This window comes from Amblyomma americanum, chromosome 11, assembly GCF_052857255.1.
Source record: "Amblyomma americanum isolate KBUSLIRL-KWMA chromosome 11, ASM5285725v1, whole genome shotgun sequence".
NCBI lineage: Eukaryota > Metazoa > Arthropoda > Arachnida > Ixodida > Ixodidae > Amblyomma > Amblyomma americanum.
This window is the reverse complement of record NC_135507.1, coordinates 31338814-31366403: the sequence shown is the minus strand read 5'-3', so window position 1 is coordinate 31366403 and position 27590 is coordinate 31338814. Positions and strand designations below refer to the sequence as shown.

General features: G+C 46.4%; 1 protein-coding gene across 1 annotated transcript; it reads right to left on the bottom strand.

Annotated features, from left to right (window-relative positions):
• Positions 1 to 2754: 2754 nt before the first annotated feature.
• On the bottom strand, positions 2755 to 25959 carry alphaCOP (coatomer subunit alpha). Its single transcript, XM_077644827.1, has 13 exons — positions 25604 to 25959; positions 22858 to 23242; positions 21362 to 21533; positions 19294 to 19451; positions 18478 to 18640; positions 17028 to 17229; positions 14287 to 14426; positions 13019 to 13403; positions 11909 to 12055; positions 9953 to 10039; positions 8259 to 8444; positions 6195 to 6459; positions 2755 to 4048 (listed from the first exon to the last, which is right to left on the bottom strand). Exons 1-13 carry the CDS (start codon positions 25829 to 25831, stop codon positions 2913 to 2915), a joined length of 3654 nt encoding a protein of 1217 aa, XP_077500953.1. The 5' UTR covers positions 25832 to 25959; the 3' UTR covers positions 2755 to 2912.
• Positions 25960 to 27590: the final 1631 nt, after the last annotated feature.

The following is a 27590-nucleotide window of genomic DNA, read 5'->3' as shown; positions in this document are numbered from 1 at the left end:
GAAAAAAAATGCAAGCCTGCCGACGGGAGATCTGCGGATATATTCATGTTTATAGCGAAATCTTGCAATATATGAAGAAGCTGCGGTCATAAAATCATTCACGTTGAGAAAATGCCTTTGTCCAGAATTTCTCGGTAAGAAATCATATTTGCGGTTCAGCACAACGCAAACTTCGCTTTTTAAGAAAGGAAACTGCAGAAAGATCGCCCCAATTTTAAACTGATATCTTAATTATAAGACTATTATCAGAAAAACTTTGGAATACGCGAGTGTAATCTCAACAATCAAGAGTACTTCATGTATAGACTCGAAAGAGTTAAAAGGCTCGTAGCTAAGTTTATTTTTTTCAACTTCCAGCACTGACCACAAGAAATGTGGCCAGAGTGAAGTTTCTTGATCAACTGCATAACAATAAATTACAATGGATTCTGGCTTGTATCAGAGACCTCCTTGAAGTCTGTTATGGTGGTCTTACAAAATGCGGAAAAAATTGTTCATAAGCACCCTCCCTTTAAAAAATTGTGAAAAATGAAAAATTGGTTTTTGGGGAAGGAAATGGCGCATTATCTGTGCAGTATATTTGTCTCACATATCTGCTGACACCTGAACTGCCTGTGGCGTAAGGAAAGGGATAAAGGAGGGAGTGAAAGAAAAAAGGAAGAGGTGCCATAGTGGAGAGCTCCGGAATAATTTCAGAACATGCAGAACTGAGGAAAGCTAAACTTCAAGAGGCGTTGCAGCGCTTTTCTAGGAATGTAGAATTGGCTGTTACAGATCAAGGGGAAGTTTAGATTGACAGGGACTGTGTTCATGGCCTACAAAAGGGAAGCCACAGCTTTGAACGAAGACTAGAAGCTCACCATGTTCCTGCCAAGGCATGCAGATACTAAATGGCACTAATTAATGCTCACGTCAGGTACACCCTTCCACAGACCTTCTGCTTTCATATCCCTTTAAGGTGCTTTGTATGCAATTGTGTTCTCAGCAAACTTTCAGCTTTTTCTAACAGTACTGCACGTAGCAGTGATTTCATTGTCTCAGTACACTTAGCATCTTCCTTGTTCAAGCAATTTTTTTTTGCCATATAGCAAACACTGTAAATATTTCAGGAAACAGCTACGTAGCATATCGTGCACCATTTTTATGCAGACTGATTATGCCGAGAGTGATAACATGAATTGTTTTTGCTCAAGTTCGAGCTTATTGCGCACATTCGAAAATCAAAGGGATTCCACGATCCATAGGATGCTTACTTGACAAATCCGCGCATTTCGATGTGACTATTTTTAACTAGTCTGACACTGGGTATGGAATTTGGCACACGCTTGTAAAAACTTACCCACTGGCCCTTCTTGCTGGAAAACTAATTCCCTTTCTTCAAGCCTGAATGCATACTATTCAGGTGAAATAATCGGTCTTCATCAAAACAAAAAATGGTGCCTGAAAGGGATATGCATTTCCACTTTAGTGTATCTCTTTAGAAAGCATTCGACTCAGTGGAAACCTCAGCAGTCATACAGGCACTGCGGAATCAGGGTGTAGATGAGCCTTATGTCAAACTACTGGAAGATATATATAGCAACTGCACAGCTACCATAGTCCTCCATAAAGTCAGCAATAAAACTCCAATAAGGAAGGTCATCAGGCAGGGAGACACGATCTCGCCAATGCTATTCACCGCCTGTTTACAGGAGGTATTCCGAGGCCTGAATTGGGAACAGTTGGGAATAAGAATAAATGGAGAATACCTAAATAATCTGCAATTCGCTGATGACATTGCCTTGCTGAGTCACTCATGACGTGAACTGCAAATCGTGATCAATGAGTTAGACAGGCAGAGCAGAATGCTGGGTCTAAAAATAAACACGCAGAAAACCAAGGTATTGTTCAACAGTCTAGAAAGGAAACAACAGTTCACAATTGGCAGCGAGAGCCTGGAAGTTGTGAAGGAATACGTCTACTTAGTGCAGGTAGTGACAGCTGATCCCGATCATGAGAGGAAGATAACTAGAAGGATAAGAATGGGGTGGAGCGCATATGGCAGGTTCTCTCAGATCATGAATAGCAGTTTGCCAATATCCCTCAAGAGAAAAGTGTGCAACAGCTATATCTTACCGGTACTCACATACGGGGCAGAAAAATGGAGGCTAAAGAAAAGAATTCAGCTTAAGTTAAGGACAACACAGCGAGTCATGGAAAGGAAAATAAGTGTAACGTTAGAGACCAGAAGCGGGCAGAGTGGGTGAGGGAACAAACGCGGGTTAATGACATCCTAGTCGAAATCAAGAGGAAGAAATGGGCTTGGGCAGGGCATGTACTGCGAAGGCAAGATAACCACTGGTCCTTAAGGCTAACGGGGTGGATTCCAAGAAAAAGTAAGCGTAGCAGGGGGCGGCAGAAGGTACAGTGGGCAGATGAGGTTAGGAAGTTTGCAGGCATAGGGTGGGCACAGCTGACAAAGGACAGGGTTATTTGGAGAGACATGGGAGAGGCCTTTGCCCTGCAGTGGGTGTAGTAAGGCTGATGATGATGAGTGTATCTCATCTGCTCAAGCCAAGTGACCTCATCATGAGCTCAACATGACCACATCAGGACGCAGGCTATCCTTCTGGTATGGCCAAACAAGCATTTTTTGGCATAGCACCAGTTTATGGGCTTTGGACCAAGCTTTACATTTTATCAGATTAGTAGTAATTGATTTCCACAATTGATAAATGTGTGCATAAACGTCATTCAAAAGGAGCAAAAGATATAAACCCTTACACTGACAGCCGCTCGGTTTATTCACTGGAATGGAGAGTAGCACAGAGCAAATTTCAGTCCCTCTCAAAAAAAAACAAAAACAAAGCACAAAGCACTGCCAAGGCATATACAAGGTGTCACCTCTACAACAAGAAACCAGCGACAGAGCATCAACGGAACTGAATGGGGCTGATGCGCAGACCAATGGTATCCTTGCCAATCTCAGCCACAGAACACACAGCACACACAGAGCCCTTGAACTCTGGAAGGTAGCTGGTGCCACACAGTGGACATTTCACTTCTGGCTTTCCTCTATAGATTGGCACAAAGCTCTTGCCGCACAGAGCAAATGGATTGTGCTCATCGTAACGCAGCTCGTGTTGGTCTGTCGGTGTCTTGTCGCAAGCTTGGAGGATCTTCCTAGTCTGCGCAGCAACGTCGGGGCGAGGACCCAGTTCTAGCAACCGCCTGCCGAGAGACGCTGCAGTCTTGTAGTTCTTCAGCTTGAAAAACAGATTGAGCGCAGTGCGGAGAGTCAGAATTTGGTGGACCGGCTGCAAGTTGCAGTGCGTGAAATACGCCGCCATCTCGCAGGCTCGCTTCTGCTGTTCAAGAGTCTCCTTGGGAAGGGCCTTGCGCTCGGTCTCCAAGGAAAGACCCAGGACATATTCGCGGCACACTTCGATGAGCTGCTGGGCTTCTGCCATTTCTTGTCTCGTGTCAACAGCCAGCAGGAGAACAGAGAGGAGGAGAGCCCTGAACTTCTCGACAGCTTCGGAAAACTTTCCAGAGGTGGTCAGCTGGTAGCACACCTGAAGACGGTCAAGCAAGTCTGAGAGCTTGCAACCAACAGCAGGGAGGCCAGTCTTGGCAGAGTTGGCATCCCTCCAGTTGCGCAGGGGATGTCCGTAGAGACAGGGGAGTTCAGGCAAGCCCTGGAATGCCGTGCGGGACCGTGCAAATGTTGCCATGAAGAGCGGTCGCAGTGGCTCGAAGACGACTGCGCCGACTTGGTCGTGGAGCAGGCGGAAGGCTGACTCGAATGACCCTGCCAAGACATGGTCGACGGCAAGCTTGGAGTTGTTGACCCATTGCTGGGTCTGGGAGACGCCCCTGGTCGGGGCCACAAAGTAGCCCTCGTCTCCAGCACCAGGGGTGGGCCCTGCAGCTTCGGCAAGTTCCGGAGGCAACTCGATGTCTTCGTCAACGTCCCATCCGCCCTCTCCGGCTTCAGCAGCTTCAACTGGCTCCTTTTCGGCAGCGTTGCCTTCTTCGTCCAAGGCGAGCTCAGCATCATCGCCCCAGCCTGGTAAATTGTAATGAAAGGATTTATCAACACAACTTGCACTAAGCACACTAAATACTCGCGATTTAGAGTCTAATCTAATCTAAGCTAACACCGAAGCTGCGCTTTTATCACAGCCACAAGAATTCTTTTTGTCCACTATGCCAAGCATATAACACGATGAAAAGATGTGTAAATATCAACAGGTGCACTCTCCTCTTCACACAATTGCCACAAAGAACTCATAGGTGGATCCACAATGAGGATCGAGTCGATACCGGATATATCGAACTCGAAAGTGATCGCAAAACAGTGGAATACAGTAAAGCTCGTTAGTTCGCACTTCAAGAGACCATAAAAGGTGTTCGAATTACCTGAAGTTCGAAATGTCAAATATATGCGAAAAATTAACATGGACTGCTTGCATTATGGCAAATTTATTTGGTGAAAGACTAAACCTGCTTTTGCGATAACTGTGCAACATTGATTATTTTTAACATTTCCATCACTGCTTTACCAAGTGCATACTGCCGGGATCGTCAACAGAAGTGCTCCAAAATGTTAATGCCCTCCCTGGCATCCCTCATGGTATGACGAAGTAACGCTCGAGCTCCTTCACAAGCGGCTGCGTCGCGTGCAAGCAGGCTTCACTGTACAAAGAGCGAACGGCACGTGAGCAGCGTGCGGTTTCAGCACAATGGAAGAGTTACGTGGATGGAAGCGGGGGAAACACGCTGTGGCACCAGAAACGGTGTGCTGCTGGCTCGGCTGGGTGGCTGGCTGATATGTGGCCGATAGGTGCGTCACCACAGGCTGGCAGGAAGCTCAGAAAAGCAAAACCAAAACTAAGTGGTCGGGCTATTCCTGGAGATGGGAGCCGTCCATTTTTTGTCTCACCTGCTGCTGCGTGGGCTATTCTGCAGCATCCAATTAAAGTTTGAATAGGGTTATTTTGACGATCGCTTGCTGTGGTGGTCACACATTGCGGAGCCCATTCGAATTAACTGGTGCAACACCCATAGCGTCCAGATTGGTGAGCATCCGACGCCATAGATAGCCACAGACTTACACAGGTGTTGGTTGGGACCCCGCCAGCAGTTCGAATTATCTGCATTTCCGAACTAACAGAGACATAGGAGGGGCCTTTGCCCTGCAGAGGGTGTAGTCAGGCTGATGATGATGACTGTATATCAATAATTAGATATATAAAATATGGCAATAGGTAAGCTAATCTATAACCACGGAGTAAGAATGCACTGCACCCACTCAAGTGACGCACTTCTGCAGCAACATTCCACACACCGGAGTACTGGCAGCACACCGCTCACTAGGTGTGACTAGGCCTAGCCACCTTTGCATCGAAGCCACAACGGATGGTGTTTGGAACTACAGTCACCGCTTAAACTACGGGGTCTAGTAATGTTGACAGTACACTGTAAATAGAATTACTTCCTATTGAAATTAAGGTACAGTTGGTTTCCTAGATGTCTTCAGCAGTGAAGCCCGCCAGGTGAGGCAAGCACTAGCCGTTGGTCAATTAATTTGGTTTCACCACAAAACACGCAGTTTACCACATTCTAGCTTTTCCACATGACAGCGACATAATGTGAAAAATGACCACGAGAGACCGAAGGCTTGCATCAAGCACATTTCACATTGACACCGTGATGAGGTTTTACAGTGCTAGTGTTGCCATCAAGTGTCCAAAATTGCGCGGCTGATTTACCTCTGCACATGAAAAGTGATGGAAAGAGCTGTGTTAGGAGAAGTGCCACTTGTAGGGGCGCAGCACGCCATTCAATATATCAAACATCCTGCTGGATGGGAGTTTCATAAACATGAACAAGAGTGCAATACTTTTGCATAGGATTTTCAAGAGGGTATTCTGACTCTTTCATATAAGCAATTGAGAGCTACTTATTTCAGATGTCTTGTCATGTCTTTTTGCATGCTAGTCTGAGATAATTTCACATGTCCTGTCATGTCTTTTTGCGTGTTTGTTTGAGAGAAGTAGTGCTCAATTACTCTTTTAGAAACAGCCTAGTAGCAACCATCAATCAGGCTCAAATATTAATGGTGACAGTGATAAACTTCAAACTAAAAAAAAAAATACCAGCAGAGTTGCAAAAGATATCTTCACTCACACAAAACAAACCCTTAGACTCACCTTCAGCATCCACCTCCGTGACTTCTGCAGCAATGGCAGTCTTCTTGCCCGTGGCGGCAGTGTCAAAGAAGCCCCTCGTTACGCTCAGCAGAGGCCAGTTCTCGTCACACGGCTGGATGGGCACGGGCGGCATCAGAAGGATGGCGTTCGGATCCGGGGCACTGTGAGACTCTGCATTGGGAACCAGCGGCGCGAGTGCCTCTGCTTCCTCCGCGAGGCCGTGCGTGCGAGCGCACAGGTAGGCCAGGGATGTCTGGCCACAGTTCTGAAATGTGGCAGCAAGAAACAGGTGAGCATTTCCAAACAAACAAACTACCATATTTTACAAAAAAAAAAATGGAGAGAGAGAGACAGAAAATTGCTGACGGCCTAGCTCTGTTGGGCCAGGATATACGTAGCGAAAGCGAGAAGACTTCTGCATCGCAAGAGTGCATTCACTAGATGCGCCTTTACTCATGGTTAAAGCTTGAGCTGTCGCAGCAGAGTGGTAGCGTCTCCGCCTCAAACACCAAAGGCCCTGGTTCGATTCCGAGCCTCGGCAGAGGCTGTTTTTTTTTTATTCAGTGAGCGTGCGGGGGAGTTTCAGTGGCTCCCATAGATGTTGCCACCGAATATGTTGGTTAGCGGTTACGCGCAGGCTCTGTTAAGGCGCATTTATACTCCGGAGTAACACGCGCGTGCGCGCTGCATGGCGATGTCACGTCGGCCAAAGCGAGACCCTCTATACTTCAAGTGCGCTTGACCGCCGACGCATTCGGCGGCTTGGGCGCACTCTGACTGCACTGAAGGAGACTTGGAGCATGTCTCTATTTCGCAGCGAGTGCGCCAGCCGCCGCCGGCCCGGCCAGACCGGTCCGGCTCCGCGGCGAGGCGCGCGTTGTGACGTCATGTGCCTCCTCGGAGCACCGGCACGAAGAAATCGCAAGTTCGCGGCCAGTAAAGCTTTCGCTTTAAACAACACGGGACAAAGCTGATAAAGGAAAAAGAATGCTGGACAGTTCCATAACCCAGAAAACAGTGGTTTTTGAATTTCAGGGATACACAAAGAACCCAGAAAGGGCACAATGATGTATCGTCTGCACTTGCAAGTGTAGGCGTCTTTCGAAACTTTGCTCTCGTGCAATTCAACTTCTAGCTCAATCCAATTCTCTACAAACACCACATGAGTGCCTATACATAGAGCTGTTCTAAACTACACTTCACCAAACGCCTTCCATCACATCCAGCTCACCACTTCTGACGTATAAACACATGGGTAGGTTGGTGCTGTATTTCAGTGCCCATACTAGTGCAGATAAGCAGGGTCAGAGAAGACTAAAGACACCACACGGCCTTCCACTCTAAACATATGGCTCATTAGAAACAGAGCATGCATTAGGTGCACCTCACATCCAATAAATCAAAAAGTGAGAGTACAGCTTGCTATGTACAGTGCAGTTCAAAGCCGAACACGAAAGCAAGAATAAACAAGGCACTCCTGCTACTTAGCAAGAATGTCTGAATGCTTATATGGTGCCTATTATCTCGTACAGCGCCAGATGGCCACCAACAGAAGTCGCAGACTGATGCAACTCCAAATGTGCGATTTACAATTTGACTTCCAGGTAATTCAGGTCAAATTACTTATGTCCGAAAATTGACAAATTAATGGAAGTCGAATGTATTTTATCTACAACTACAGTCTCAGTGAAAAGCACCAGTGGAGAGACTCTGTACACCGAGGTGGGCCCCCTTCGACAAGGAACTTGTCTTTGAAGTAAAAAGAAAAGGTACACACAATCAATGCGATTAATGCAGCAGAGTATGCACCAGCATTAGTGTCCCCCCGTTGATGGAACACTCACGGGTAGGAGGGGGCAATACCCCTACCCATTCCCTCCCACCCTCTTTCTGTCTTCCCTTTCCCTAATCTCCCCTGAAAGCAGAGAAGGGGATTTTCCTCTCCCCTTTTTCCACCTGCGACCCAAGCCTTGAGACATGAGAGACAGACAGATTTCTCCGAGACAGATGAGGGTTCTAATGAGAAAGCATTACAAGAAAGGCAAATCAAATCCGAAAGCTCACCTTGAGGATCTTGATGCGCTCCTGCACATCACCCAGGTAGAGGGCATTGGTGAACTGCCCGCTCGTGTCCTTGCGTATCTCAGCAATCTTGAGCATCTTGCGAAGCTTCTCCAGGTTGCCCGTGATCAGGTAGAGGAACGACAGTTTGTCAAAGTTCTTGGTGCGCTGGTACGCCATTTCCACCACCTGGAGGAAAGAAGAAGAGTACAGGTGATAATGCAACGTTATGGACAATGCAATGCTCCAAAGAGATGTACATGCAAGTAGTTAAGTGGCCCCTACTAGCATTAATCTGGAGCTAATGATGTGCCTGTTACTGCTTCCACAAACAAATTTTTTTGAGTCTTGACATGAAGAGCTTTAAGAAAATATCAAAAATAAGGTGCAGTTGAACAACTGAAAAACTACAAGTGTAGTTGAACATGCTTGTAATGAACATGATTGCCTTAAAGCATTTTATTGTATTTTCTTCGTAGTGAATGGACAAACGCGCATGCTCATACGGTTAATAAGTTTCCTTCGCTACCGCAAGGTTGTAGCCATTGTCACTAGAAGCTCCCATAGAAGGCGCCAACTACACCAGCTATGCAGCAAACCAGCCGGGCAGAATAAACATGCTAAGCTGGCCAAGCGCACCCATCAGCCGTCATCTTCACCATCAACATCAAATGAATTTCGAGCAGAGATGACTTGTGTTTCACAGTACCACCTCTCAAGCTACTGCACTGTAGGCTCATCTATGCATTCCTCATAATTACACCTATCCAACCTAGACAGAAAATGGAACTGTTTTCCCTAATTAAGAAGCCTATGGTTTACTGAGCCCTAATTATACGGCACAAAACAATCCTTGAAATCAACCAGTAGCTAAAAAAACGAACTATAATTGGAGTTTCAGCTTTTATCACATCCATGCAAACAGCAATAGGTGTGTAGAAACAGCCTTCATACTCAAATCATTTCACGTACAATGATCTTGCTCATGAAAAATAGTAGTAAAAGAAAACAGCCAGCTTTGCTGCTAAGCGCATAAATGTTCGGCGAGAGCCATTTTACTATTCGCTGTGCTGCTTTAAGCAGTATTCATGCGATGCCAATGCTCAGACTAGTTCTGGTGCCTCTCAAGTTTCCCGCTTCGCAGAGCGCACGGCAGGGTCTTCTTGATGACTTCCACGCTGATGAGTGTGATGGCAGACAAGAGCTCATCCCTGGGCCATAGCACTAACAAAAGCAGTGCTACCGCATGCTCCATGATGGTTTTTTATAGCATGGCTGCGTGCAGCAACAACACTTGCTCCTCTTAGCTCCAGCTTAGGCTGCGCAACGTTTCTCTAAGCATCTGAATCTCCATAGTTCTCTCTTAGGGCATGCAGCGGTTCTGTGTTGTGCAAGTAGCGGAAAGAGCTTCGTAAAAAAATGCTCTAGCTGTAAAAACCTACCAACTTCCTAGAATGTTGAACCGTTAGCTCATGCTAACGTCACTGAATTGCAGTTCTCCGTTGCATTATTCAGCCAGAACTGGCGAGCAGTCAGAGCGACAGTGGACATCTCACACTGCTCTTGTTCAGGAGATGCCAATGACCTGCTAAATAACAAGTACTGCCAGCACACGCCGTGCAACTTAAAATCATGGAATGTCAGAAGTAAATAATTTCAATGTTGATGAGAAATTCTTACGAGTCTCTTTTGCCTACCTGGTGGTTTCCCTGGAGCAGGGCAGCTTCGCCGAGTTTCTCCCAGCACTTCTTGTCATCCAGAGTCCTCGCTGCCTCCAGCGCAACCTGTCAAGAGGAGCAGATTCAGTTTTACTCACGTAACAGAAAAACAGTGCACCAGCTGATAGCATCCGGTACAGAGTCGATCACACTTGTCTAGAGCGCTCGGGCAGTGTGCTGTGGAGCAAATGAAGTGAAATCTTTTCGCAACTGCTTTGCTAGCGTTAAGGCGCTGATGCCTGTGTGGTTCACGTGTCTATTCGGCTGCTCTCCAGCGCAAGCATTATCAGAGAAAGTCAATACCTGCTATAGAATGTCGCCTTATTTCCCCTGCACCTCTCGAGCACTCTAGACAAGTGTGATCGACTGTGTACAAGAATGCAGACCCTGCTGCATAAAAAGTGGGAGCTACGAAAGCAAAAAGTTCATGAATATTCAGACCTGATCGAAACAAAACTGAAACATGAAATGCTCCAAAATGTTTCAGTTTAATATTTTAGAGTCTAAACATACCGTATTATCTCGTCTAAGGGCCGCACCTGTGTATGGGCTACACTCCTAGTGTTCGATTAGATGAGAAAAAATATGGTAATACGTTTTGTTTTAATTCGTGCATGGGCCGCACCTTTAACATTTACACCCAAATTTTAAAAAAAATGAAGCCACAGAGTTTAACTGTATTTCAACAATCATAAGCTTCGTTCGATTCAGAACTGGTTCATAGCACCAATTCTGAAAAAGTTCCGCTAGTGCCGGCCAGGTGCCGCGCGGTGCAGTTCCAGTTCTGTGGTGCAGATGCAGTGCGTCAGCAGCGCCAAACCTCACTGGTGCGGCAATTTTAAATCGGGGGCGCACGCACAGGCCATGTCGTCTGCTCGCCGCAGCTCGTGGCCTTGTCCGTTGTGCTGTCAGTTCTTGCGGTGCGTCTATTTTCGTGCCTCGCGAGATCATGGACGACAATATCGCCGAAGTCATTTTTATGGAGTTTCTGGAGTCCCCCGAGAATGAGGATGAAGAAGCCGATGCAATGCTTTCCTTCGCAGCAACGCAGTTGGTTCGAACAAACCGCAACCGAATTCCCAATTACTACGAAAGCGTTGTAGCTAGATATTTCAGCTTTGGATTCGTGAGGCTATTCAGGTTGTCACGAGAGACGTTTGAGGAACTTTCAGCGCATTACGAGGCACCTGTGCATTTTCCGACGCCTCGAGGAGGGCGCCCACAAATTCCTGCCGAGAAGTCGTGCCTCGATCATTGCCCTCAGCTACCTGGGCATGCAGAACAGCATGTAAAGGATCGCAGACACGTTCGATGTGTCCGAGTCGTCGGTTTCGCTGTGCCTGAAAAGAGTTCTGGACTTCCTATTCGACATCAGTGGAGATGCCATCATGTGGGCAAAACAGTTGTTGCCCCGTATGAAAAAAAAAAAAAAAATCGTGCATGCACACGGGCGACCTGCCACAACGCTTCGCAGCTAAAACTCAGAACAGCTACCTCGTGTTGAGTAGATTTTTCCGCCATTCTCACGGAAAATGGCGCCAGATCTGTCGGCAACGGGGAAAACTTCCATAAGTTGTCCATCGATATTGACGAGCATTGCGATCGTCGGCTGCAAATGTCGTCTGCTAAGGCTGCCAACACGTGCACAATTTTTCTGCACCTCCTTCGCGGACGGTGCCAAGGTTCCTTGCACCACAGCGACACCACGGCTGCACCCAAATCAATCGCGGACAGTGGTGCAGAGGGCGCTGTGAATCGAGGGCTTTGGTGCAGCGCACCGTGAACCGGTGCCGGCGGTGCAGAGAACCACGGCTGAACTGAACAAAGCTATAATGGCCAATTCCAAGGTGGAAATAATCCAAGTTTTAGAGGTGGCAGTAAGGCATGAAAATCAACTGCTGCCACCCCCCCACTTCCCAGCATAGTACGGCTCACCTCGATGTTGCCGCACTCGAGGGCCAGGGCGAAGCGGGTCTTCTCGTCCTTGACAAAGTGCAGCGCCACCTCGGGGTAGCCCTTCTTCTGCAGGTAAGCGATGATGGACTGGCCCACCAGCTTGGCATTGCGCACCATGTGCAGAACCTGCAGGGGAAAGGTGGGGAGAGGGCAAATCGGAATGCTGCACACTGTACTTGCACTCCCACAGCACAAATGGCAAGGAAAGAAACCCTTCCACATGCATTGCCAGGGCTCGTGATGAAAGAGATGCAGCAAAATTCCATGCAAAGGAACCGTGTTTGCATTCTTTAAAAGAACCGCCCTTTATATAAGTACAATGCTGACCACATGGACATACACATCTGAGGCTGGCAATACAACTGTATCATTACCATGTCAGACTGTGTTTCCCATGTGGCGCGGCATGCAAGAGCATGAAATAAGCTGAGTTTTTCAAAGCATCGAGGTTATCACTACATGAGGCAAACTGCTAAAGAAGAAAAACTGCCAAACTTCACTGCTACTAAGATGCCCCTTTACAGGCCAGGATCAAACCAACCTGCTTAGAACCACGAGCAATAATGCACCAATTGAGACAGCAGTCTGGGTTAACCTAGTTGAAGTGCTCAAAAAGAAAATTTCACATGCAAACTCATGTTAACCTCAGAGAACTACTTTCCTTAACAGTGCTCACTTGAGAAATGCATGGTGGTGGAACAGCACAAGGGACGATACACAGGAAGAAATAAAGAAAGACACACACGGGTGCTTTATTTGTATCTTCCTGTGTATCATCGCTTGCGCTCTTCCACCACCATGCAAAAGTACCAACTAGCCCGGCAACCCACTCTTTTAAGAAAAGCCTTGGTTCCAGACTGCCTGTTAAAAAACACTCCCCGACTCTGGCTTAACCAAATCTAAAGAAGTCACAAACCATTTGGTAGCTGAAGAATTATGACAGAGTGAATGACGTCAAATTGAGATGTACTTAAAACTCAGTTCGGTTAATGTTAGGACAGAAGAGAAATCAAGTAAACCAACATCAGTGTTCATCGCTGAACTTTTCTCAGTGTTCTCTTCTACTGAACACTGAAACAGGGCACACACCTCATCGTACTTTCGGTTGACCAGAGCAAGCTTGAACCGATACTCAGTGGGGTCGATGCCCAGGACGCGGGGCCGGCACTCGCGGTCCAGGCAGTAGACGCTGGAGTCCTTGACGCGGGTGATGTAGATGGGCAGGTCGAGCGTGCGGATTATCCCGTGGTCTCCATTGGTGAGGGTGTACTTGATGTGGTTGGAGGTGGTGTAGACGAAGACGCCCGAGTCATCCCAGGCACCGCTCTTGACACGCGTGCTCTCCTGGACGCTGCAGAGCACGTCCAGCCGTCGGTTGCAGATGGTCAGCGTGTGCTTGGCCAGCAGGGCCACGTGGCTCAGGTCGGTGCTCCACACCACATACTTCACCTTGGCCTTGACTGATGCTCGCTGCCTGCACATATACACACCCAGGGAAGAAGAAAGTGGACAATTTTACCCTCCTTTCATCAAGAAAGGAACTCCTCCGGCGCCGCACAAGTGCTCTCATCCCTCCGTGTGCGGTAACCCTCCCCCGCGGTCTTACCCGAGCAGGAGGTTGCGCTTAGGAGGATCCAGGTCAGGGTTGCCCTCACACCATCGATAACTCGGAAGTGGCCTCAGTATCGAGAATTGTTTCCTCGGCCAGGGTGCCCGGTATGTAAACACGAGGACATTGAGGCCGACATTCATCACTTACTGTGGGGCTGCCCAGCTCTCAAGCCTACAAGGATCCGACAACTGATGGTAGCAGGTCTTTCACCAAGCAACCCTGCTTCACACATTGCTTGGATGCAGGGACCGTACCATCGTTCTCTACTGGACTTCATCAAATCAGCTAACCTTTTTCCATTCATTTAATACCTACTTCATCATTCATCACACCTTCACCCATCATTGATGCCCTGGGGCAATAAATTTCACATAAAAAAAAAGAAAGTTCTTGTGCACTCGGCAAAAGACATATACACACAAACACGGACAATGGACAGGCAGTAAAGCTCTTTGTTCAGTACCTAAGCCACTAAAACACAGCCAAATAGGCTTAACATCTGCGACCCTGATTGTGCTGCCACTATCCCCTGGTTGAGCTATTGCCTGAACGCACCATGATAGCTTCATGACAATCCAGCTCACCTTTGTCAACGTTTCTCAGCAGGGGTAGTCAAACATAATGACAAAGTTTGTTTAAAACCTTTTCTTTTCGTTGCCGACAGCAAATAATCGTGCCACGACAAAGGCGCACACAACAGACAACACACGAGATCGGAGGTGGCTCAGAGCAAGGAGGCACGCACCTTCCCTGGGTCACATCAAACAGCATCAGGTTGTCGGAGTCACGCAGCAGAAGCATGCCCGTGCCAGCGTAGAAGATCTCGTCACAGCTGGGCGTCTGGACCTTCTTGCTCACCTCATTCTTCATGTTCTTGATCACAATCTGGGATGGTAGCAGCCAGAGAAACCAGTCACCAGCAAGCCAGCACGATGAATGTGACGACGAGACGCATTTACTTTGAAAGTGCAGGCTGGGAATTCGCACAGCGAATGCACACCAGAGCAAATCTGTAATCACCAGACAACTGATACAACTGCAATAAATCAGTGCAACCTGCAGCTGCTACAAGAAGAATTGCGCCAAAAAGTTTCAAACTCTGTGGACCTAAGATTTGGTTCATTCTCAAGCAAAAACTAAGGTATTGTAAAAGCCTACATATAATACGGACCCTCAATGATATGAATAGTAGAACCTCGATGATACGAATCTCGCGGGGTCATGAAAAAATCCAAAATTTCCGAAATTCCAAAATTTTATAGTCCGAAATTCCTATTACTCAAAAACAAACATCCATATGCAGAAGCATGAGAAATGCACCCAAGCAGGTATGTTTCCAGCTGACGGGACTTATTTACAGCTGCACGTCACCACTTACTGTTCGTGGCGCTTAACACACAACTGGTGGTTGGTGATGTACGGGCCATGAGTTGCCTCTCAGTGCAAGCAGTGCTTACCGTGCAACTGGCGATCGTGGCGTTTTCAATCTGGGGGAGCACTCGGTGCTCGCAGGTGTGGTCGTGCCTCCCACACTTGTATTATTCAGTGTGGCGTGGGACAGCGTTCCGAATATCTGTATTTCTGCCCACTGTACAGAATGCATATTGGCTTGGGAATTTTATAAATTCACATCATTCACGAATTAACATCAGCCGTGATCGTATCATCGAGAATCAACTGTAATATGAAGTGTAATCTGGGGATAGCAAAGAAAGAAAAAAGTGTTCAGCTGCATATAATGCGAGCGAGGAAAGCTCTCAGAAAGCATTTATTTGCACTGCACTACGTGCTTTAATGATCATTGTCACCCGAGAGTCTTTTGTCAGAGATATCTTCCCTTAGAAACTAGTTTTCGGTACTGTCCCGCACGTTCGATATCTTGGATTTCTTGAGAGCGCAATCAACAAGCTCTTTAGGAATGCTGGCTCAAGAGTCCGCAATCCAACTACAGAGCGTGGCTGGAGAGGCCCGCTTCAGCCGTCCAGCGGTACAGTCAAACCTCGTTAATTCGGCCTCCGTTAATTTGGAAATTCGACCTGCTCACTTCTTTCATCAAAAAATGTACATAGGTCTATGGCAGTAAACTCTCATTAATCTGGCGCAAAATTCGGTGCGCACCAAATAATTCAGACTGCAGACAGGGCCATGGCCGGCGGTAAAGTGAGTTTTAGGAGCACGCATTGCTATGACCATGCAGAAACAGGTGTTGGGCCGGAAACCACGCTCCATTCCGAAACCGAAAACTTACGAGGGGTAGCGCTGCTATAAGTTCAAGGTGAGTTTTCAGAGCACGCATCGCTACTGTCATCCCTTCGCTTGAGAACGACCGGGAACGAGCCATTTTGCGATTTTCTACGGGCGAATTAGGCCTGCTAGGCGTGTTTAGTGTTAGCTCGAGGCAGCGCGTGCATGTGTGCTTGCGTGTGTGCGTGTGTGTATGCATGATTGTGATGCTGTTGTGATGTTCCGCTCCACCGCGGTGATAGCGACGCCTGCTAAATGAGCTACGTGACCAAAGACTTGGGGCAAAAGGTGGAAATTCTCAAAACGCTGAGGAAAGAAGTCTCCCGTGAAGAGGTGACTCGCCGGCTCGACATAAAGCGAACCACCCTGGGAACTTATTTGAAAAATGAGGCACAAATCTTGGAAGCTTTCCAGAATGAAAAGTTCCATTCAGCTTGCAAACATATGGGAACTGCAGCCCACCCTCAATTGGGAGATGCGTTGTTGCGGTAGACCGACACCGCACAAGACGCGTGGCTTCCACTAAGTGGGCCATCACAATATGCGTGCAAGCAGAAAGCTATGCCCTCTGCATGAACATCGATTCCTTCAAAGTGTAGGAGGGCTGGCTTGCGGGGTTTAAGGAAAGACATGGCCTCGTGTTCAAGACCGTTTGTGGGGACTTCGGACTTCGCGCCATATGCCCAGCTTGCTCATGCCGAAAGTTGCTCTCCTGGATGAGCAAGACGTAGCGCGAAAGCAAGCTTGTGGTTCTTTCGGTGGCCATCAGAGTATGCATCATGCCGGGATCTGAAACTACAGGACCGTTGGCAGTTTGGCTTTATGCTTAGTCAGGTGGGCCACACACGAAAGGAAAGCATGTTGCACCGTTTGATTGCCACTTTCTTCCAACTGCCGGTCTTCACTGCAATTGTGCTGTTAGATGGTTGTTGCTTTTAGCTGCATGTGCACTGCTATCTCATCCCACAGGAAGTACGTCCAACTGAAGTCACAAGAAGTATTCGCTTCGGAAACACTACCGGTCAAGATGAATGCTTCAAGATTTCGAATACATTTCTATTCAACTAAATATAAAAAATTATCGAATTTTCGCACAACCCTAAAAATACAAGCTCATTCCATGCTGAAAAGCTTCTCAAGAGCCTGATGGTCAGTCATGTATTCATGTTGGCTTGCCAAGGCAGAGTGCATGGGAGCGCAGAGTATGCAAGGGCAAAGCGATCTGCAGGAAGGCAAACTCACATTGTGAGTGCGGTCAAGCACGGCAAAGCGGTTGCGCGCCACCCAGACGGCAGTCAGACCGGTAGAGCGCTTCCCCTCCACCATGTCAGGGTTCTGCGGGTCGTAGTCTCGTGGAACCATGCACAGGTCGTAGGTGCTGTTGTCCGGATTGGCAGTGCGCGTGTTCAGCAGGACAGCGTTCTCCGCCGGGTTGTAAGACATGCTGCAGCGGGGGGAAAAAAAGTAAAAAGAGTCATTACTGAGAGTCCCTGTGATCTATACTGTTTTTATACAAATATAATCAGTTTTTGTTTTCTCTAACTTCATAGGTGTAAGCATGCATCTCACACTAGATTCAGAACCAAGGTAAAAATATTGCACAATTTTTTTTCCACACTGACCCTCAAGACAGCTACAGCGACTTTCACAACTAGACTCGCAAGCTACTAGGAGAAGCCAACTTCTCAATAACACGGGGCCACGCGGCATTCCAGCAGGGGCACAGAGGCAAAGGAGAGGGCGGCTATAAACATGGAAAGAAAGTGGCGCAGGCCGTTGAGAATGAGAAGGCACTGAAAGAGTTCAGTGGAGTAGGGAATGGAAAGAAGGGCAAACGAGCACAGGTCGGGGCAGCACGAAAAACAAAGTAGTGATGGCACAGAGCTGACGGTGGCCGCTGCTGCACGAAAGACCGCATGCGTTCACGTATCGGAGGCTTTGTTGTGGTCCATGAAGTAGCGTGCATTTCTGAAGTGTTACCTCCCAAACCGTTGCTCCTGTATTTTTGCATGCTGTACCCGCTTTTTTCCGAGCCCTTGGTATCTTAACTGTATAGCTGGCGTGAACAAGTGCGTGATCGCTGTACAGCCGTGATATATATATATATACATATTTCATTTACATGAAGAACTCCCCCCTTTTGTTACAAGGTATTTGTGGTTGCATTACACACGGCAACTTCCACAGGCACCACTAAGGTAGGTGCCACACAGGGCAGCCACGAGCTAGAAACAGCTCTCACTTCTAATTCTAATGATCACTCAAAGCATGTCATTTGTGACCAAAGAACTACGATTCAGTAAACAAGAACACAGAGTTTTGATAACACAGTAAGCACTGAGGAATGTGCAAAAACCTCTAAACGTTTGTACCTGGCTGCAAGTAGAAATGTTCAAACAGCAAGAGACTAACAGAAAAAAACAAGCACAATGCCAAGGGAACATGTTTGTCCACTGCTTATGCATTTTGGTTTCCACAAACATTACAACTCAAACAAATAACATCAACCTCAAATAGTTTGCTGTCCATAAGAGTTTTTACCAACATGCCTTTTTTTTTTGTTTCAGATGAACAACAAACGCATGGAACACCAGAGGCTACGGAAAATTTGACATTCAGCATGGGTAACATACAAAGCCCAAAGACCTGCGCGGTGAGTATGCAAGCAGTAAGCGTCCGAGACAGCACACACCTGAAGACTGGGCTGCGGCTGCCACCTCGGAACTGCAGGTATGCCACATCCTTAGAGGTAGTGAGGTCCAGGCGTCGCAGGAAGCGGTCCTTGCAGTAGTACAGCAGGTTGCCGTGCAGGGCAAACGCAGGGCGCTCACGCTCAAGCTTGAACAGGATCATTCCTGGACAGTGTGAAGTATTGCATAACTGTCAGAACTTTTAACACTAAAACAACGTGCTTGACAGGTTGTCACGGTTCCATGACCTTCCATCCTGCCACCTCCAATATGGCAGTCTAGTAGTAACAGTATATTTCTGTCTGTGCCGTTGTTTCTGTGTTTCTGCAGCCTACTGTGACAGCAGTTTCCGCAAGGCTACCGACTAATGCACCATAAACAAGAGGAGGATGAGAGGTAAGAATCAGTCTGTATAATCTGTACCGGAGACTATTAACTGCTTATATATTTTCAAGGCTCACTCCCTTGATCACAATGGTACCTTTTTCTTAGAATGTCATGGATCCAGCCAAAGGCAAGCAGCACTGACTTAAAACAAAGATGCACAAATTTTCTGCCCAGCGTCGTGTGTATCCCACCTCATGTGCTTCTGACTTGCTCGGTATTTCACTGACAGGCTAATTTACGATTTCACTCAATCAAAGTTGAGTGCGCAGAAGGCCCGCTCACACTGCGCTTACTTGACTGAAGTTTATTAATGCAGTCACAAAGAGCTGCATCAAAAGCCCACTGACACTTACACAAAGACCATAACTTTGCTGTAAAAAAATCTGCACTTTATGAAGAGGAAGCACCAAAAGATTGAGTAGAAGACAAACCAGAATCATGCCCCGCAGCAAACAGGTTCAGGGTCGGGTGGCTGGCCAGGATCCAGAACCGGTCATGCTCGCGTCGGAACGTGTGCAGACAGGTGCGCTTGGACATGTCCCATACTCGAATGCTCTTGTCTTCAGAGTTGCTGAGAATCAGTTCTTGTCTGAAAAAAAATTGAGGAAAGTTAGGCTGCTTAAGGAGGGATGGGACAATTATATCTATTTTCATTATTTACCCATGAAATGTAATAAAATTTGGCACAGATATGTAACTTGTGATGCTGGTTTCAGAATTGCATCTTAGTTTAAGCTAGCTGGTATAATTGCTGGGTAATTAAAATTAACACCCTAGTAACATCATCCCTGGGTTGTAAAATAATTAGAGAAAAGGGCACTAGATTTTTTTTTTTCTCGGCATGTTCACAATGTCCTGTTTTGCGCTACTAACCTATTACCTTTTTTTTTAAAAGATGGCTAGTACTCGTCAAAATAGAAGCTAAACTCTGGCATGCCTATTTACATGAAAACATTTCTTACAAAACTAACTTTAAAAACAACTGTACATGTGCATAGAAAAATCGAGAGCTTTATTGCACTTCTAAATGTCTCAATATTCATTTGCAAGAAACAAAACTATTCTCACGTGATTTGTTATGAAATGCCAAAGGGATTAGTGATAGCAACTGCAAAAAGAGTGAAACCTGAGGAAACCAACCTTGAAGTTTATTCGATCGTTTGCCTCATTTACCATCTCATATGTTATTGCTTTTGCCCAGAGAAATGCCGCGTTGCAACCAACTTATTTTTACTCTCTAGCACTACACTGACCGGGAAAGTAGCCATTCTCGATAGATAGCCATCAGCATACAAGCAGTACAAATGTCAATAGTTTTTATTTCTGTTCGCAAAAGAACACCGAAACATATATTTCCCCAACACATTTTTCAAAGCAAACTCAAAAGTTTCAGCTGCCAAGGATGCAGCTACACAGTCACTTTGCTGTAAAACCTAAGCTAACCCTACCAATAGAGCAACCTTAAATTCTAATAAGTGCACTGTCACATAAACAAGAAAATAAAATGCCCGAACTGCACTCACAGACCACCATCTATCTTCTGCACCCAAGAAAACCACTTCCCACTGTCGCAACAACACGAACCACAATGTTTACTCTCAAAAAGAGCGGAAATTTTTTTTCACCCCCAACCCCCGAAAAAAATTTTTTGCAGAATTTGGGGAATGCATTCAATACGCTGAAAAATATACTGGAAAAACTTAAGCCTTTGACAACTAAAATCAGATGCATTCATAAAAAAAATGCAAGTAAATATAGTATGGTAAAGGAACACTAAAGGGAAATAGCAAACTAAGCAAGACGCTATACTTGGAATATTATTCCTCCGGAACACTACCGAAATTTTTCTGCTTGAAAAGGCAGCTGCGTTGCAGAGAAAATCGCAAATGAATTTACAGACATCCTTCGACATCCTTGGACCCCCGAACCCGGCGAAGCTTATGTCATTTTTATGATGTGTGTGCCAGAGCTGTGCAATTGACCAGAGTGCCACTTATGAGCATGAATACCAATGACAGCTTGTAGTTCTGAGCTTGCTGTGTAACAATGGCTACACGAAGTGTAGCTGCACTGAATGCGGGCAAGAGACTGCTTGCTCGTGCTTGTATCTCATCTTTCTGCCCGTTGTCTGGCTTGTGCTGTTTTAGTTATAATATACTCTTCTCATTCACGGCTATGCTCGCCGCGATGCTTTTCTCATGTTTCGATGGCACTGACGGGCAAGCAGCTTTGCACACGAAAACAATGAGCCACTTGCGGCCAGTGAAAAATTTGCATCATAGTTGCAGGAATCCACAAGGGATGTCTCCATGTGCTCTTCTTTGCTTTTATGCAATTTTCAGGTTTACTGAAGCTCTGTTTTTCGTAAAAATGACATAGCTGGGGTACTAAATAACGATGAACAACAAGCCTAGCTTGACTTAATAGTATTATCTTTCAGTGCCCCTTAAAGCACAACTTACACAGTAAGTTGATACATGAGCAGGTGATATGCCTTACCTTGGGTGGAAGAGGACACAGGAGACGTTGCAGTAGTGTCCACGGCAGGTGTCCACTTCCCAGGCCTTGGACTCGTTCATCCGCCACAACTTCACCTGGCGGTCATCAGCACCAGACACCACAAGGGGTGCAGTCGGATGAAACACGGCCCAGTTGACACCACGTTCATGGCCTAGGACAGAAACACAACGCCATGTGAATCGAACCCCGCTACCTCGAATGCCTTCGAACTACAAGCAAAAAAGGTCCACTGCACATGCTGCTGAAATGGTGCACTACTTAAAGCACAACCAGGACAGTGAGAGCAACTGCACTCTGAGTCACAGCAAACTTTCATACAGAGAGAAACCTGACTCGTTGAATTTGGTGAACAGAGTATGAATAAGCTCATTAGAGAGTAATTAGAGCCAGGAGCTGCGATTCTCGAATTTTAAAGAAGCTGTGTGCTGAAACACAGCAAGAAAACTGGTAAGCTGCCTGACAAGGTCAATGCATGATATGGAAGAGGTATACACCAACTTTTCTTACGCCTTAGAGTGTTTAACTAGCTGTCAGACTGTACTGCGTTCTGTCATTGTAACGGTCCAGACATGGCAAAAGTATAAAGACAATGAAAAGAACACTTAAGAAACGCTCAGCTGCCCCATTATGCTTTTGGTAGTTCTAGCTTTACCCAGCAACAAGATCATACTCGTAACTCACCTGTCACTACAATAGGTCCAGCTGACATTTACGATCCAAAGCTGTGCTATATAAACTAGGAACTAAAAGCATGGCACTGGAACTGGCACGCCCCAGAAAGTTACTTTTAGACCATTCCCTCGGAAACGTCTTACAATCTGTAGCAGCCAGTACAAGCCGAGAACTCCCATTAATTCAAGCAGTTGATTTATTCGAACCGAAGTTTTAGTCCTGTCAACGTCAAGAATATTAACAAGGTTCCTGCTAATTCAAATTCCTCATAATATTAACAAATTTTCAATCCTGTTCGAATTTTCATTACTGAGAGCTGGTGTACAATGTTGCAGACCTGTCAAGGAGTTCCACTCCTGCAAATGAACCCTTCTCTTGATCCCATTTCCTGGTTTTCCATCCTGGTTTTCAAATGAACACTGAAGGATGAAGCAATAATTGTAACACATACAAAGGTGGTAGAAATTTCATGAGCTTTGCATTAGAACTAGTTATTTAGCAACTGAGGAAGATAACCAATGAAACAATGAAACAATTCAAGGGAGTTACGAAGCAAATGAGCAGGTGCCAGGAATTTGCAGCATCCCGAGATGCTGCACATAACTGTCCAATGTAGCAAAACTGACCGGGAGGCAATAAACCGCCCAGTGAAGCAAATTGCAAGGTGCACCTCTGGGTGGTTTTTCAGGTTCTTAAAGCTGGTAATCAAATGTAACAAGAGCTTGCCCCATAAGCTAACCACTGAACAAACGTGAAGCCAAAAGCAGTAAAGAAAGGAACAAGCACATAAAGGATAGACGCACCATCCAAGAAGTGGCGGACTACGGCATCTGAAGTTCCAAACAGGTCTGTGTGACCAGGGTTCTTGAGGTGGTCCTCCAGCCCTCCGGGTCCAGGTGCCACATTCTTCTTGCGCAGACCTCCCAGGTCCCAGACACGGATGGTTTGGTCAAGCGAGGCCGACACCATGAGGTCCTCGGACGGGTGGAACTGGGCGCACATGACGTAGTGCGTATGGCCCGTCAGCACGCAGATGCAGGTGCGGGACTGCCAGTTCCACACGCGGATGGTCTGGTCGTCTGAGGAGCTCAGGATCCACGGGTACTCATGGTGGAAGGTGGTCGTGCGAATGTAGTCCAGGTGGCCCAACAGCGTGAACATGCATCGCCGCTGCTTGTAGTTCCAGACCTGGACACCGAGGAATCAAATCGCCGCAGTGATTAAGCACAAAATGCTACAGCACGTTTCAAGAAAGCAAGCTGAAGAAAAAGCAAGCTGAAGAAACTTCAGGCAAAAGCTCAAAAGAATCTTTCTTCCCCATGAATACAAGTGGTGTGTTAAAGGGACAGTCGAGTCTACTGACCTTTATCAACCAAAATTTTTGCTTTTCAGCAATCAAAAGATCTTTTCCCAAATAAAGAAATGCCCTACTTTGTTGCTGAGAAACACAGCAGAACCATTTAAAACCTAATTTAATTCAAAATGATAGTCTCACTTTCTCATGGTAGACGGTGTCTGCTAACACTGACACCAGGGACACGAAATGTAGTCAGTACAGCGACTCCACGAACACAACGAATGCCACGTCGGCCCAGGCGGCTTGCAATGGCAATAATGAGAGCGACATTTACCGAGGTGCATAGGTTTTATTAAAAATATATTTCAGAGCACTAAGTTTGTTTGAAAAATATGATCAACAAAATATTACAGGTAATATCTATCACAGATGCTAGCAATTGCTTTTACTAGCAGTAGTGGTGCCAATGACAGCGCCGCTGCAAGCATAACAATGACGTGATTCAGTGATTTCTTTTTCAAACACATTTTAAAAGGTGATCAAGAATGGTTAAACAATGAAAACAGCTGAATTTATTGAAAGAGCAAAAGTAGGCTGTCTAAAGTTGATATGAACAACTGTGTATGAAACTAAGGCATAGTCATGAAACACAGTGCATTCAATCCAGGCATCTTCAGTGTTAGCTGCAACGAGAATAAACACAGCATGGCTCTGCCATCCACTCAGTCCTAACTTTCACTGCAAATATAAATTCCTGACTACATTGCTAGTTCTACCCTCATTATTGCCATCATGTGATGAGACCTGCCAAAATATGCCGATATTTTTATACTCATCTCCGACACCAGACTGTCCCTTTAAATTTTTTTTATGGGGATTTAACACCCCAAAGCAACTCAAGCTATGATGATGCCATAGTGGCGGGCTCGGGAAATTTCGACCACCTGGGGTTCATTAACGTGCTCTGACATCGTACAGTACTACACGGGCCTCTAGAATTTCGTCTCAATCGAAATGTGCCTGCCATGACCGGGATCAAACCTGCGTCTTTTGGGCCAGCAGCCGTGCACCATAACCACCGAGCCACTGCGGCAGCCTGTACCGTTACAGAGGTCCACATTTGTGGAGCTGAGCTAGAGATCTGTGCAGTAAAACTTCAACATATAAGTTCAGCTGCAGATTAACATAGCTGCAGGAGTTTCTAGTAGGAATTTCGCATCGACGCAGCCAAGTTTTTCAAAGCTCCATTCCAAGCTACATCGGTGATGTTCCCGGTCAGTCATGCTGACAGCTTCAGGACGTCAACGAAGGGGAAACACGACACTAAAAAATGAATATAAACGAAGTTGTTTGTTCGTGTAAGTACTGCATTACACTTCATCATCCAAGCAGTGTAGCAAGTCTACAGTGGAGCTCTCTACGAGCAGCTGTGTTTCTCTAAATGGCAGGCAGCTACTTACTAGAAGGCCTTTTTTATTATTGCCCCAATGATATCCAGCTGACGAGCTTAACAGAAACAATCATGTTGACAGCAACGTCAATGCCTGTTAACGTCCCATGAAGTGGTACACACGCATCGAAAGTAATATGAGAGGCAGAATGGCTGTGTGTTCGCAAAAGGTCAACTGGGGTTCGCATGAGAACAATCAAGACATTTGCAATCGTTTGCAAAGCACAACCGAGCACACAGTCTCCAGCTTGCAACAGGATATTGGCTTCATATTTGTGGTTGACACCATCCTCAAAATTTACGTCTCATGACAGCCTGCCGCGCTGCCTAAAACTCGCTTTTACGGAAGAAGCTGATGCGTCCACAAAACTGTCATGCACGTTTCAACTACATTGCGCATTCTGTCAAGTGCCAGGCTGATCAGCACAACGACGTTAAACTGTGCACTAGTTCGACAATTAGCAAAGCAAACAGGTGAGACTAGTTTTCAAGTCGTGTTCTTTCTTTGCCACACTTGTGAAGGCTCGAAAACTACTGGAAAATGAATCGGCCACTACTGAAGCAAACTGAAACATGACGATACAACCGCGACACAGGCAAAGTCCAAAGCCGTGTTCTCAGCTTATAGCTTTCTCTGTTGTGAAGTTTTCTAAATCAGTCTTTGATTTCCAGTTCTCTTCCTTTAAACCGCCACGGTAATGTAAGGTGAGTAGAGTTATGGCGTCAGAAGCACCGCACCCCCAGACAGACCGGCTGTCGTCCATGTCGAGGGTGCTCGTTCACATGAACACAACCGCCTCACCTTGATCTGATAGTCGTCGCCTCCGGAAACAAACAGCGGCTGCTGGTTGTGGAAGCAGATGCCCCTCACAGGACCGTCGTGTTCGTCGAACTTGTCCAGCAGTGTGCACATTCGATAGTCCCATAGCTGTATGACACCGTTGTGGAGGCTGGCGAGGATCCACGGCCTCTTGGGGTGAAAGCTCAGCCCCTTCACGCGGGCTGACTTGGTCTCGAACTTCGTCAGCATCCCGGCTGTTCCGTTCGTCGAGTGCTAACGAAGGCAACTCGCCACTTACAAGCGAATTTTCGCCCAAAACATCAACTTCGGCGTCGTGGCACTCGCCGTGCTCGCCAGCGCCGCAGCCGTCCTGTCACTTCCGGATTTGACCGGAAGTCTTTGACTGCAGTAGTCGCGCAGCTTAAAGGTATTTAGTATGATTTCATAAAACATGCCACTTTAAATTTTCCTAGTTGCCAACAATAATTAATTGCTTTTATTGTGAGAAAAAGACAAACAGTTATTAAGGTATTTTTGTATGCAACAAGCTGGATGGCACATCGGGCGACCGAAAATGAAGCAAACGGAAGTTAGCGGCATCGACCCAGAAGTCAGCTGCTTTGGCAGTGCACGAAATCGAACCTCAGCACGGTTTTTCAGTTTCAATTTTCATTTTATTTTAATTTTTTCGCCGCTCACGTTTTTTTTCCGCGACAATGCCAACTGCATGAGTGAAAGACGTTTCAAAAATAAGTGGGCATTGCATGACACTAGCAGACGACAGGACGTCGCACAACAGCACGTACGAAGCCTCGTCTGCTCAGCTTTGTGCCCTCACGTTGCGTTAGCGTTGCCAACTTTGCTCTTCATTTTGATGTAGGTTCCTGCGCCCTAAGCCCAAGTTGTATTAATAAGGGATAAACTCAAGAAAGAACAGGTGGAAACCTTCGCCAGGCAGCCGACATTGCAGTGACCACTCCACAGAAACATGTTTTGACCGAGCCGAAGCGAGGTGCGAGGCTACTATCTGGTGAGATGCCGACGATGTTCTTCTGCTGCTTTACATTAGCGCCTCCAAAAGGTATAGTACTGCTTTTTCGACGGAGTGTATCAAGTACTGTTTCGTACTGTACCAAATTATGCCTGAATGAGCTTTTATTCGTTATGCTTAATTGAGTGCTAACAACTCGTGTCGTTGTTGTTAGCTCTTGTCACACGCGCTGCAGCATTCGTCTTTCTCGTCATTCATTTCTCTCGTGCTGTGCTATCGAGTTGGGTTAAAAGCACGTCTGAAATGTAAATGACACCATAAAGTGATAAGCATCACCCGCCATCGAAGAGATGAGACGTCGGCCGCCTGATATTCGAAACTGAAACTGCAGCAGCTGCATGTAACGACCGGCTCTTCGAGGGGCGGTCGAGTGTCAGGATTTCCGCGCGATTGTTCGCCTTTTCTTCGCTACAGAAAATTCGGTTTTATGATGACCTTAGCCTCATCGTCATTCCACTATTGCTCCATTACGCTGGAAAGACAAGAAGCAGATAAGAAAGTAGTGCTTTATGCACGTACCCCTATCACGCGACAGGGTGAGACCTGCATGCCTGTTTGATTCGGCTTCTCTGAAATTACAGGTTCCTCCAAACGTGGCTTGTTTGATATAGTGAAACACCAAGAAGTTGATCTCTGGCCGCGGACCGTGGCCCAGTGTTAGCAATTGCTGTTTATTTAAGTTGTATCCTACTATAGTGGAGATTAGTGGCAAGGGAAAAAAACTGTGTTCATAAACAGCGCTTTGAATAAACGTTTTATTCGTGCTTTACTTAACAAAAAAAAAACCATCAAAAGTTATATGTTTCCTAACCTATCATCACCAGCAACGTCTTAAAGGCGGGAAGTTCGTAAAGGTCGCGAGGTCGGCGCCAACGCAGACTTCTTCACCTGGTTTGTACGACGTTTTTCGCAAGGTCGGCTTTTAGCAGGTGTTGTGCATCTTTTTAAGGGGGAAGC

Excerpts from the sequence above, each read along its gene's own strand:
- alphaCOP (XM_077644827.1), bottom strand. The coding sequence starts at position 25,831 with ATGCTGACGAAGTTCGAGACCAAGTCAGCCCGCGTGAAGGGGCTGAGC. Across the intron at positions 19,452-21,361 it reads TGTGTCCTCTTCCACCCAAG|ACAAGAACTGATTCTCAGCA; the intron begins GTAAGGCATATC and ends ATTTTTTTTCAG. Across the intron at positions 17,230-18,477 it reads AGCCGCAGCCCAGTCTTCAG|CATGTCTTACAACCCGGCGG; the intron begins GTGTGTGCTGTC and ends CCCCCGCTGCAG.